Source organism: Leptopilina heterotoma, unplaced genomic scaffold (genome assembly GCF_015476425.1).
Source record: "Leptopilina heterotoma isolate Lh14 unplaced genomic scaffold, ASM1547642v1 Lhet_278, whole genome shotgun sequence".
NCBI classification, from domain to species: Eukaryota; Metazoa; Arthropoda; class Insecta; order Hymenoptera; family Figitidae; genus Leptopilina; species Leptopilina heterotoma.
In genome coordinates this window covers 339315-353467 of record NW_025110986.1, presented here as the reverse complement: position 1 = coordinate 353467, position 14153 = coordinate 339315, and the positions used below count along the sequence as shown (strand labels likewise).

The 14153-nt window shown below is 22.6% G+C and overlaps 1 protein-coding gene across 1 annotated transcript in view; it reads right to left on the bottom strand.

Annotated features, from left to right (window-relative positions):
- LOC122504090 (protein timeless homolog) overlaps positions 1-14153 on the bottom strand; it is a 710704-nt gene that overhangs the window by 679294 nt on the left and 17257 nt on the right. Inside the window, exons 8-12 of the mRNA XM_043614987.1 lie at positions 11270-11387; positions 9654-9768; positions 7596-7743; positions 6942-7074; positions 6659-6813 (exon numbers count right to left, since the gene is read on the bottom strand). Of these exons, the coding sequence (XP_043470922.1) occupies positions 6659-6813; positions 6942-7074; positions 7596-7743; positions 9654-9768; positions 11270-11387 (669 nt within the window). The remainder of the gene's footprint in view (positions 1-6658; positions 6814-6941; positions 7075-7595; positions 7744-9653; positions 9769-11269; positions 11388-14153) is intronic.

Sequence of the window (14153 nt, the reverse complement as noted above, 5' to 3'; positions counted from 1 at the left end):
AAAAATTGAATATATTGCGAAGAAATTATTAATTCAGTGTATTTTCAAAATTTGTATTTAAAATTCTTCAAAAGTTAATTTTTAAAAATTGTAACAAAATACTTTAAAAAAAATAATTATTTTTAATTAAATTCTACAAAATTTCAATTATTCAAAAAAATTTTTATTATAGATTTGAAAAATTTAATTCAGTGTTGTTACAAAAATTTTATATTGTATTTCCTTGACATTTTAGTTCTTTTTAATTTTAATTACTCAAAACGTAAATAATCTCGTAAATAAATATTTAAATACTTCGTATTTGTTTTTCCACAGGAAATAAAATTTTTTTAAATTTCAATTTAAAACCTTCTGGAATTTTATAATTTCTAAAAATTACAAATATAACTCTAAAAAAATTCAATTATTTTTTGCAATTTTTAACGAAACTTCAGTTCAACTATAAATCAATTATTTTTATTAATTTTCCGAAAGATAATAGTTTTTCAATTATACAATTGAAAAATTTCCAAACAATTGAAATTTATTGGTAAAATCTTTTAAAATAATTGAAATTTAGTAAAATCTTTTAAAAATAATTGAAATTTATAGTAAAAATCTTTTTAAAATAATTAAATTTTTGAAAAACTAATAAAAAAAATAATCAATATTTTAGAAAAATTTTAATTATAAATATGAACATGATTTCTCCGAAATTTTAAAAAGTCCAAAAAAAAAAATTATAATTATTAATAAATCTTTTACGTCCGAGAAATATTAATTATATTAATTATTTAATTTATTTTTTGATTGAGAAATGTTAAAAATATTTTTTTGGTATTTTTGTATATTTTTTTTGTATATTATTTTATATTTTTTTGTACATTATTTTATATTTTTATAGACTCCCTGAAGAGGAAATCAGTTAGATTTCGAAACGTTGAAGTAAACTAATTTTTAAAAACTATTTACCCGAATGTTTTCGTTTTATTCTCCTTCACTATAATAAATTTTAAGAAATTTTAATTTACTTTGTTCGAAGATAATTAAAAAATGATGATAAAACAATTCTAAGAAATAGTTTTTTTTTTTTAATATTCTTATTTATTTTTTCGAAAATAATTGAATTTCTTAAAAGAATTTTTGTATAATTTATCGAACGTTTTGCGCTCAATAATTATGAACGCTTTGCGCTAAATTAGTTTAATTTACTAACATACATATTATTAAAATTTTATTAATTCTTTTGAATAAAAAATATTTCATTCATTTGAAAGTTTAAAACTTGTGTAAGATTTTTTAATTTAATTGAAATTCGATTTGATTAAATAAAATTGTTACTAAATGAAAATTACATTAAAAGTAAATTAATAAAAAATCGATTTTTCTATAGATTCGATTGAATTTCAAATTCTGTTAAAATTCAATTAAATAAAAATTATATTTCATGGAAATTTTTTGGAAATACCAAATTTCTAATAAGTAACTGAAATTCCTTCAGAATGTGAATTTTCGTTTATTTTAATTTCGATTCTAGTAAAATTCTGCGTAAAACTAAAATTCGGTAAATTAAAAATTCTATTTACATAAAAATTATGTGAAATAAAAATTCTTGTTCGATTAAATGAAATTATGTTTATTTAAATGTCTATTAAAATTCTGTTTCATTGAAATTTGATAAACTGAAAATTCTACTACCAGGGAAATTATGTAAAATAAAAATTCCGAATAATAGAAATTCGGCAAAATGAGAACCCTAATGAATTAAAATTATCCGAAAATTAAAAATAAATAACTCTTTGTTATTTAAATTCGGTTCAGTGTTAGTTTTTACAAAAAATTGTAATATTAAATCTCTCAGACTTTTGCAATGTGAAATAAATAAATTTAATTTCCGATATTATGAAAATCTCTCTCGTAACATGATTAAAGAAGGGAAATATAAAGTAATAATTGAATAAGTGCGGAGAATGGACTCTCGATGAGGGTGGGGTATGAGAATGCTTTAAATTTCAAGAAAATGAAGACGAACGGAATATCCTCTGACATATTATCGGAAGTTGAAACGAGAACGCATTAAATTCCCAGAGTGATTCGGAATTTCCATTTATTTTGTGTGTGTGTGTTGTCTCGAAAATACTAAAAGCTGTCAAACTCGAAATGAGTTGAATGTCCCGAGATTGTGGAAGATAGACAGAAGTTGTTTATTTCAAACTAGAAAACGAAAGGGAAAGGACTCGCAGTACAAAGAATGAAAGGCGAGAATAAAGAGTGTGAGACTAAAAAGGAATGAAGAAGAGAACAGAAAGTGAAATAAAAAAAGAAAAAAAGAAAAAGAAAAATGGAAAAGAGGATGAGGTGAAAACTCACAGACGGTCAGACGATTGACCCAAAGTTGGTTCAATGTGTTTGCAGTTGATAAAACTTCTCGTAAACAGTTACTTCTTTTTGACAAGTTTCAGCCAATCATTATGAACTTCCTTCTCTCACACTCTCTAAACCATCGACATTGATCTAACTTTAATTTAAAAAAGAAATCTCATTCGAGATTTATCAAATTTGACATATAAATCAGATAAAACTTTTGAAATTTATTACATTGACAATGACAATTTAATAAAATATATTTTCTTTTTTTTCTGATATTCCTGCATGAGTGAATTTTTCTCTGAATATGAAAAGAAAAGAATTTCTTATAAAACAAGTTCTTGAAATTATCTCGGAGGCTTGTCCTTTACACCTTTTCTGGTATTGGAAAACTTGTCATGAAAAGAGGGGACGACGCGGGGGAATGCTTTGAGAATATGCCAAGCTGATTTTAGACGCAAATGTTCCCTGAGAACATTCTAGGGTGATTTTCAGTTTGAATGGTTTCATCGAAACATCTCCAACTGCATTACTTGTTGAGAGATTACGATTTCCTCGCTTCAGCTGCCAAGGGTTGAAAAGACAACCCCTAAAGTAATTTCAAAAGCTTGTTATCAAAAGGGGAGTGTTGTAAGCAGTGCAAGTTCTCTTGCCATCAGAAATATTTTTAATTGTTATATCATTAACAGTTTAACTTCGAGAACAAGACATTTTCAACTATGCAATCTATTCAACTTTATATTATAATAAATCTAGCAAATGTTACGCGCGCGGAACAAGATTTTCCATTTATTATTATTATTATGCAAATTACAACATTTCTTTATTTTCAAATATAAATTTTTCAATAATTTCATAATCAAAATTTAAAAAACCCACTTATTAAGAACATAATTAATTATTATTGTTTATATTTTCAAAATTTTTAATATAATTCAATTATTTTCGTAAATAATAACATTCTTCAGAAGAATAATTATTTTTATAAACAGTCAAATCTTTTGAAAAAATTCAATTGTTTTCAACAAAATCTTTATTAAATTTCATGAAAGAATTCAATTATTTTCTAAAATTTTAATAAATCTTTCGAAAAATTCAATATTATTTTTTTAAAATAGTAAAATCTTTACAAGAATTCAATTATTTTTAATAAAATTTACGACGAAAGAATTCAATTATTTTCTAAAATTTTAATAAATCCTTCAAAATAATCCAATTATTTTTTTAATTTTTAATAAAATTTTTCGAAAGAATCCAATTATTTTCAAAAATTTTAATAAATCCTTCAGAACAATACAATTATTTTTGTAAGTAGTAAGTAAACAATTTTTAAAAGTAATAAAATTAAATTCCTTACAATATAAAATTTATTTCAATAAAATTTGACAAAATTTTCAATTATTTCAATTTTTTTAAAATTATTTTTAGATAGGTATTTAATTATCTTAAAAAGCTTTAAATTACATTTTTTCACAAGACAAATTGTTTGTTGAATTATATTCAAAACTTCAATATTTTTTGTTAAAGAAATATTTAAAAACCTATTTGTTATTTATTATAATTGAAATTTCCAAGAATTTCAATGTAAAACCTTTTGAAATTTTATTATTTCTAAAAATTACAACTGCAATTATTTTCCACAATTTTTTAATAGAATTATTCAAAACATTAATCATTTTTAAAGGAAAATGGAATTAAAATTTCAAAATACTGTCAATGTAAAACCTGCTTTTGAAATTTAATTAAAATTAGAACTGCAATTCTTCCAATTCTTAAAATATTTTCTAAAATTTTAACTGAAATTCTTTTTCATAACAATTCTCATCAAAAAGTTGTACGAGAATTCAGTTATTTAAATACTAAAATAATTGATTATTTCTAAAAATTGCAACTGTAATTCTACATAATGGATTTCTTTTAATTTGAGATATAAAATTCATAGACTATTTAAGATTTTGAATCATGTAATATTTTTTAGATAAAATTTCATTATTCCTCTGTCCTGTGAAAATCCTGTTATTAGCAAAATTCTAGGGGAATTAATTTCACTAAAACACTAATCACTCTATTTACAAATTGATTGTCAAACTCTTAACATGGCAGTTTGAGCTGTAAAACAATTTGGAGTCAAAAAGCCTTAAATTCACGAGAGAACAGAATAAGTCGGTTATTATATAAAATAATAATAATAATAATAATAATAATAATAATAATTAAAAGTAGAATATAAATTTCATTTTTCTAAAAGTCTTTAATAAATTTTGTTTTACAAATTTCCTTATTTTATATTCCTCCAGATTTTGATTTCTTTAAAAAAAGCAAAAAATTTTAAAATTTGAAAGTAATTAATTAGAATTATATAATAATTAATAATAAAATCTGAATAAATAAATTAATTAATTAATCTTGCTATCATGTAAATCAAATTTATTCAAATGTAAATCCAAACCTCGACATAACCTTTTGAAAAATTTCCAAATTTTTAAAAATTGTGGATCAGTATATCGAAACTCTGCGTTAATAATTAATTCTTAACAATAAGTTACTATATTTTTTTCAATATGTTATTATTTTTGTTTTCTACACTCATAGATTGTATGTACGCCCAAAAATGGTTCGTCAGGACCGCGGGTATACAAATGTACAGAAATAAATAAAATAAATAAATAATAAAATAGTGAAAGCTGAATAAGCAAAAAATAAAATGATGGAATCTAAATAAGTAAATAATAAAATAAATTTATACACAAAATCTAAATTTAAAATTCCATAACTTTTCAAGATTTTCCAGCTTAAATTTCGGAAAATTATACATAATTTAACGCCTGTTTATAAATTTAGAAGCAGTAAAAAGCAGAAAAGTTAACCAAGAATTTAAAGTACATTCGAATATAAAATGCAATAAGATATTAAAATAAAAACTTTAAAAAAGTTATGGATTAAATATAAACTGTAATTATTTGTAGAACTTTTTGTCTTAATGTCAAAACTCTTTTTTAGAATACATAAAAAACTTTTATTAAAACTTATAGAATTCTAAATTTTGAAAATTTCAAATTGTGGACTGAAAGAAAAATTGCTGTTATTATTATGACTAACTTTATTATTATTAACTGATATTTATTATTATTATTATTATTATTATTATTATTATTATTATTATTATTATTATTATTATTATTATTATTATTATTATTATTATTATTATTATTATTATGCAAATTACAAAATTTTTAATTTTCAAATATGAATTTTTGAATAATTTCAGATTCAAACTTTTAAAAAATTCAATTATTAACTAAAATTTACTAATAAATTATTCTTGTTTATTAATTTTTAAAATTTCAATAAATTCTACGCAAGAATTGTAATAATATAAATTTTTTGCAAAAATTAAATTATTTATTTTTAATCAAAATTTTAATAAATCCTTCGAAACAATTAAATTATTTTTTCAAATAGTAAAATCTTTGCAAAAATTCAATTATTTTCGTAAATAATAAAATTCTTCGAAGGAATTCTATTATTATCAAATTTTTTGATAAAATTCTTTACAACAATTCAATGATTTTCAATTCATTAATTTTAAAATTGAAAATATTTAAAAAGAAAAATTATTAAAAAAGTTAAGAAACAAAAAAGCAAACAACAACTAACTTTAAACTGTGGACAGATTACCGGAATTATTGGATATAAAACAAGATATTTTCCTGAATTTATTTTGACTTTTCGACCTAGATGGGTTTTTTTTAAATTCAAAAAGCCACAAAATGAGAAAAAAAATTGCCGAATTTCCAGAAAGTCTATTACTTTTGGAATTTAATTTAATATTCATCGAATTTCAAATCTAGAAACATATTGAGACATAAATAAAAATTCCCGAAGGGTAGAAAAATAAAGTACCATTTCGTTTCAAATTGACCCAGTATTCCAAAATCGTGACGAGAGATAAATAACTCAACCGAATATTAGATAAATAAAGTGCGGATCGTGTCCACAAATAAGTAATGTCAACCAAACAAAAATTAACATTATTAACCAAATATATTTTAAATATTAAAAGAGTAAAAAATATAAATAAAAAACAAAAAAATATAAACATCAATTAAAATTAAGATTTGCTTTTCCAAAATATAAATAGAAATTAAAAAATATGAATAAAAAATACATAAACTAAAATAAAGAATATAAAAAATTATTTGTAACATAATTAAATGGAAACGTTACAAGTTATTTAATTTCTCTCAATATTGAAACAATGGTCAAAATGCAAATAAATAAAAAAAAAACATGAAATCAAGTTGATACGAACCTCGGCATTTTTAGTTCATTGAAACACAGCAGCTGGGAAAGTATCGTTTCCCGATATTCAGGAACATAGAATATATTACTCTTGATGACTTTGCTCGAGTTTTGAACGCCTTTGTCTGGACTTTTATCCATTGCCAGTAATGTATGAAGCAACTCCTAGAACACGAGTAATTTCACTTTACTACCCGCCGGGTCTTTTGACAAAGGTGAGAGATAAATAAATTTTTAATTTAAAATATATAGATGAGAGAGAGAGTTAAGAGAGGAAACGAAATATTCTTCACCTGGTACGCTTTCAAAGCAAGATGCAATCTTCCCGACCATAACTGGGTCTTTTTCTTCTCCAATGACAATATCTCGTAATATTCCTCCATTTGTCTCTGGACGAGATGAAATATTTCTGTTGATATTGTCTCGCTGAAAAATTAATGTCACATAAAATTAATCATTTTTTTTCTCTTAAATTAATACCTAATATTTGAGAATAAATTGTTTCAAGTGAAGTGAACGTTTTAACATCTATTTTGATTTAAATAAAAGAGAGGAATTTTTTTTTCTCATAATTTTTTCCATTTCATTTTTAAAAATAATTTTAAAAATTCCCATTGTTTATTAGAAATACCTTTTATTATATTTTACTGTCTTTTTAATTTTTAAAATCAAGAGAATTTTTTCAAGCATTCGTGGCAAAAAACTAAACAAGTTTTATTTCATTTCTGATATTTGCTCTTTATCGTTTTGAATTACGAATTTAAAGCACAAAATGAAATGGAAAGCGAGTTATATATTTTTTTTCCCCTCGAAATTTCGTTTATTTATTTTTCCTTTTTTTTTTGTTGTTCTTTCTAGCATCGGAAAAAAGCATCGATGCGTAAAACGAGTTTGCGAACTATCGAAAATCCGCGCAGTGTCGTGGGAATAATACGAATGAAATCTACCTCACGTATTTCACATGAAACTTGTAATTTCGATTGAACTCCATAAAGAAACGCATTGCCCAAAGGTAGAAACGTGCATCAACATGTCCATCAGAATTGGCATTATTTATACAAGATCTCGTGTATCTCATCACTGGATTGTAAGCGCCTAAGGATCATAAAATGAAATTCAATTAAAATTGCAAAAAAAAGAACAGGGTTGACACAAAAATTTAATCTTGTTTTTCCCTAATTTCCAGACAAAATTTTTACTTTTTCTCTGACCCTAAAGAATATTCTTATTGTTACTGTAACTTCTTCAAAATTATTTCCATCATTTTAATTCAATTATTTTTAGTTTTTAACTAAAATTCTTCTTTAAATCAATTATTTTTAATAATTTTTTAAGAAGTTCATTGAGAATTTTCAAATCCATTTGTTTACAATTCAATTTCACGAAATTTCGATTATTCGGAAATTCTTCAATTAAATAGGCATATATTAGAAAATAAAAACTACAAAAAATAATTTAAAAAAAAATTAACTCCTTCGCTGTTTGGAAAAATACTCATTTTAGTGGCCCAAAATGTCCATCAAAATCTTTTAAATTGTTATATTACTTAAAAATAATAAACAATTATTTATTTATTACTTTTTCTAGTACCATTGATACCTATAGTATGTGAATAATGATATAAAAGAATTTATTTTATAATTTAAACAACAAATTTCTATTATTTGCTAAAACTTTCACGACCCAACGTTGGGTCGGAAACAGTCTGGGCCATCTTTTTTCACGACCCAACGTTGGGTCGCAAACAGGCAACGGGTTAAATTAATTCAATTACTAAAATACAAAACTAAATAATTTATTGAATAATATTCAATGTTTCTTAAAGTTTAATTACCATAAAGAATTTTATCAAAAAATTTTTAAACAATTGAATTCTTTTGACGAATTTTAATCAAATTTTTAAAATTTGTTAACATAATTGAATTTCTACGAAGAATTTTATTACTTTTGAAAAAACTTGAATTTCTCCAATCATTTGTAACATTGTACGTGGAAAATTAAATTTCGCAAAAATTGTTATTTGATACTTTCATTTTCAAATTACAAATAATCTTCATTACGAAAATTTTAATTATTCAAAGAATAGAAAATGTAAAAAAGTGATTATACATTGAACTTTTTGAACAAAGAATGTAAATAATAATTGAGGCCTTGGATCCAATAACTCGCCCGACGCTCGGAGGAACGCGCAACTGCCAGTCAGTGAGCAGTGAGCGCCTCTGGGCCACTCACTGCTACCCGACTGGTATTGGCGCGTGCCTTCGAGCGTCGGGCGAGTTATTGAATCCAAGGCCTCAATTCTTTTGGAAAACAAAATTCAAAATACATATCTGTAGTAAAAAAAATAACTTCAACTTGCATTAATTATTTTATTGTAATATATAATTTCAGAAGAATTTGAATTATTAAAATTTTTCAAAAATTTCTAATTAAATTCATTCAAAATTGAAATTCTCTAAAATTTCAAATTGAAACCTTTTGAAGTTCAGCTTTATGAAAAGTATAAACTCAACTCTTTTAAAATTCAATTAATTTTAAAATACTTAAGTAAAATTATTAATTAAATAATTAATAAGTAATAATTTTATGATTGTTCTTCAAGAATTAAATTATTAAAAAAGAAATTATTGTCAGAAGTAGAAAAAGTTGAAGGTTTTTTTATTAGAATTCGTGTTAATTTCATAGTTTATGAGACAAACAAAATAAACCAAAATTCAGACTTTTCTTATGAATTCTGAAAATTAAATTTTTTTTCAGTACTTTTAATAAAAATTCCTGACGTTTTGTTGACCTTGACGTTTTAAATAATTGAATAATATTTAGAAATGGATATACAATTCTCTATTAAATCAATCATCCAATTTCTACTCCCAACTAAAATCAACTTCTTAATTAAAATTCAATTAATATAAATATTTTTCTCTCTTCACTTTACCATTTTTCATTATCTCTGAATTTAAATTTTAATGGAATTTTAATATTAAAGGGGGGAAAAAAAGTGTTACCATTCAGAAACTCGACGCAAAATTCCTTTAGGAATAGCCTCACACTGAATGCGGAAACGCGTTCTACCATAGTATCAGCCATGGCTCTCCTATTTTTCGGTTTTTTCACCTTCATCTGAAATCAATCGAGCAAAATGAATTCAAAAAACTTTATCTCTTACAGAGAAAACTTTTAGGAAAAAAAAAATGTTTTTTCAACGATATTTTTATCGTTTTTCCACATTGTATAACTAATCGATAATACTATAAATATAAAACTTTTTCATATTTCCAACCTCAAATTTTATCAAAAAATTAAAAAAATATATGTTTAAATTAATTTATAACTGAATTTAATATTTTTACAATTTTTATAAATTGAATTTTATTAGAAAAAATGTTTCCATTTCATTTATTAAATTTTTAAAACTATTTAAATAGAAAAAACTTTATTCATACGGACGCAAAATGATAAAAATTGTTTCTTAAATTATTTTCTGAATTTACTAGAAAAGTTAATAAAATGTGAGGAAATGCAGAAAACAATTTAGAAAATATGAAATTGTCCTTAAGGACTTCCGAAAGAACTGAAATAGAAATGGTTTTCTTTAAAAATAAAGATTTATCCTCTGCTCAAGAGCATTATTCAAATGCACATAAAGTTATTTCACATAAGAAAATCTACATATTTGAAAAAAATTCTAGAAATTCACATTTCTTCGAATTTTTTTTCCAAACCCCCACAAACTTCAGCTTCATTTTAAAAAGTTATTCCCAAAAAAAAACTCTGAAGAAATCTCAAAAAAAATTGAGGGAGTACACAAAAAAAAAAGAAAATCCACTCAAAGGAAAGAAATTTCGCTTTTTCTAAAAAGAAATGAAAATAATACTTTTTTATTCCAGTTTTGACGGGACGAGAACTTTGAAATTTAACAAGAAGTTTAATTAAAAACCACACGTTATCTCAAAAAAGAAAGAAAAAACCTATTCGTCGGTTAGAATTATCCTCTCTCCCTTTATATTCCTCGCCAAAAGGTTTTGACCCACATTCTAAATAGCATCAACTATTTTAAATTTTAAATTTCGGCCAAACAAAAAAGAATGGCACAGACAACGAAAAGCAACAGCGAAATAAACTTAACTTTTTTTTTTATTTTAAAAAAGAAAAAAAAGAGTAACAATAAATTATTAACTTAAAGAAATGTAACCCTTGGGAATGTTACAATAGTTGGGACATTTCAAGTGAAATATCGTATGAAAGACCATAATAATGAAACGCGAAATGGATCCGCTTAAAAGTTTTCACAGTCACTAGACAAAGATGCCTCGACAAGGGTCTCTAATACTAGAAGAAAAACTCATAGTACGAGCCAGTTGACCTAGTTTTAAATGCTTCAACCCGTTAGAAAAGAGCAGACTCTAATTACCCAAGGATAGATCTAATTAACAGTCGTACATTTTCTTGAAAATTTTCCAACCGCTAATGAAACTTATCGCGAATATCGCACGTCTAATTGAATAACCCCTTTCCTCCTTCCATCATCCCTAATATAATCATTTTTAAAGAAAAATATATTAAAAGCAAAACTTTTCATTTCTTTATGCGATAATATTCTTTTTTCTCTTCCATTTCATACCTTTTCCGTGCCAAATTCAAGAGCCTCGATTTTCTGATAAGGCTTGTGGCAGATCAACTGGTTTTCTCCTATTGCCTTCATATTCTGCACAATATAAGTGCCACCAAATCTCGAGTGCCTGCAAGAATATAGAAAGCTTTTTAAAATCAGTTTTCTCTCCTTAAAACGAGAAAAAAGAAAGTAAATAACAACGAAAAATATTCAAATCGAGTAAATTAAAAAGTTTATTTTGAATTTCAGAAAAAAGAGGAAATATTTAAATCGAGCAAAAAGTTTTTGAGCGACGTAAAATAATAAAACTTTACAGTATGTAAAAGTAAAACTATACTATTAATGTTAATCTACTTTGTATTTCATGCTTACGTTGGAGGATTATTTTAAATAATAGATTTAGAAGGGAGAAACTTGGTAAATTTAACTTCACTTGGCAAGTAAAGAAACCCAAAGTTAAGCAAAATAAACTGATACCACACAATCTCAAGTGTTTTGAAAAGGGGATTGTTAATTTTTCTCTTATTTTTTTTTAATTTTTACTTCTCAAAGAAAATAAAGGAAAAATATTTTCGAATACCATATTTTTTATTTAAAGATTAAAAATTAACAGCATTCGAAAGAAAAAGTTTTTTATAATAATTTAATTATTAAAAAAAACCGACAATTAAAAATAAAAGTAAAAAATTGAAGCAAAAGAATACAATTTAATCTCAAGTATACCCTATACTTTAAAAATCCAGTTATTAATTTTAATTCTACACTTTTTCAACAAAAAAATATTCTGAAAATATAGGATTTACTAGTTATTTTACAGGACTCAGATCGATTCACTTTTTTCAAAGTTGTCTAAAAATTTTTATTTTGTAATTCTCTGTTCTTTCCGATTTCTTTTTGAGAATTTCAATAATTTTGTTAAATTTATATTTAAATACTTCTTATTTATTCTTCCACTCGACTTAATATTTTTTAAATATCCATTTCATTTTCCAAAAATATTTTCAAATAATTTTAGGTCGAATCTTTTAAAAATCTAGGTAATTGAATTTTTAAAAAACAAAAAAAATATCTATTTTCAGAAAATAATTCACTTTCTTAAAAGAATTTTTTCATAATTTAAAAACAGCTAATTACATTTTTGAAGAATTTTAATTTAAAATTTTGAACATCATTGTTTTTGCCAAAATGTTTAAAATAATTCTAAAAAAAATTTAAACAATTTAAAAACATGCAAAAAAACTTTTTTGCATGTTTTTGAATTTTTAGAAATATGTAATTGAAAATGACTTTTTAACAAAATATTTTAAAACAATTTTCATGAAGTTTCATTTTCAAATTTTTTATTAAAATTTTCTAGAATTCAATTATTTTTAAAAATTTGCAATTAAAACGCTTCAAAATTTGTTTTTCAGTTAGTTTTTAAGAAGTACTTAAAAAAAATTATTTTTAATACAATATTACTTATTCAATTATTTTTAAAAATTTTATAAAAATTCTTAACAAGAATTCAATTAAGTATTTTTGTAAATAATAAAGTTATTCTCAAGAATTCAATTATTTTTTAAAACTTTAATAAAATTCGTTGCAAGAATTCAATTATTTTCATAAATAATAAAAATCATTGCAGGATTTCAATTATTTTTAATACAATTTAAAATTAATTCCTTGAAAAATGAAATTATTTTTTAAAATTCTTCTCAAGAATTCAATTATTTTTATAAATAACAAAATTATTCTCTGAAATTCAATTATTTTTTTATATTTTAATAAAATTTGTTGCAAAAATTCAATCATTTTCATAAATAATAAAAATCATCGCAGGATTTCAATTATTTTTAACTCAAATTTAAATTATTTCCTCGAAAAATGCAATTATTTTTATTTTTAATTATTCAATTATTTTTATAAGAAATAAAAATCATCGCAGGATTTCAATTATTTTAAATACAATTTAAAATTAATTCCTTGAAATATGCAATTATTCTTTAAAATTCTTAAAAATTTTGATTAAGCTCTTTACAAGAATTCAATGATTCATTAAATTATTTATTTTTGTATTTAAATAATTGAATTCTCATAGAAATTTCTAATAAGAATTGATTTAAAATCCAATTTCATTAAAAATTTAAAATAATCATTGAATATTAGAAGCGTTAAAGTGTGATTTTTTAGAAATAATTAAATTTCAAAAAATTTAATGAATTTAAATATTTGAAAATTTTTAATGGTTATAAAAATCTAATAATAATTCAAATTTTTATTTTAAAATAAAATTATTAAAGTTTTGAATAATTTTATTTAAAAATTGCAACATAAAAGTGGTAAAATTTTAGAAGAATTACAGTTGTAATTTTTAAAAATAGTTAAATTTCAAAAAGACTTTACATTGAAATGATTTAAAACGTTTTAATTCCTGTGGAAAAATAAATAATAATTGTATTTAATTAAATATGTATTTATTTTAAAAAATTATTCTATTTCTGAATATAATTTAATTTAGAAATTATGAAAAAATTGAGTAGTCGAATTTAATTTTTCGATTGCTACATTTTTACTACTTTTTTAGTCTTAAAGCTACTTTTTTAAAATTAATTATCGAGAACGAAGCCTGAAAGAAACTCTTGTAATATTTTTGTTATTCTTTTCTAACAATTTTTATTTTATCATTTAATTTTAAATTTTGAAGAAAAAATTATTTTTATAATTTTCAATTCATACAAGTTGTGGAAAAAAATTTATTTCGTTGATAAATTAATTTTTATTCCAAAGTTATTTTTTGAAATGAAAATTTGAATTACTGGAGAAGAGAAAATATTTCCCTATGTTCTTTATTTAAAAAGAAGTTGTTTAATGAAAAGAGAAGAAATGAAAGAAAGTTCATAAAAGTGTTTGA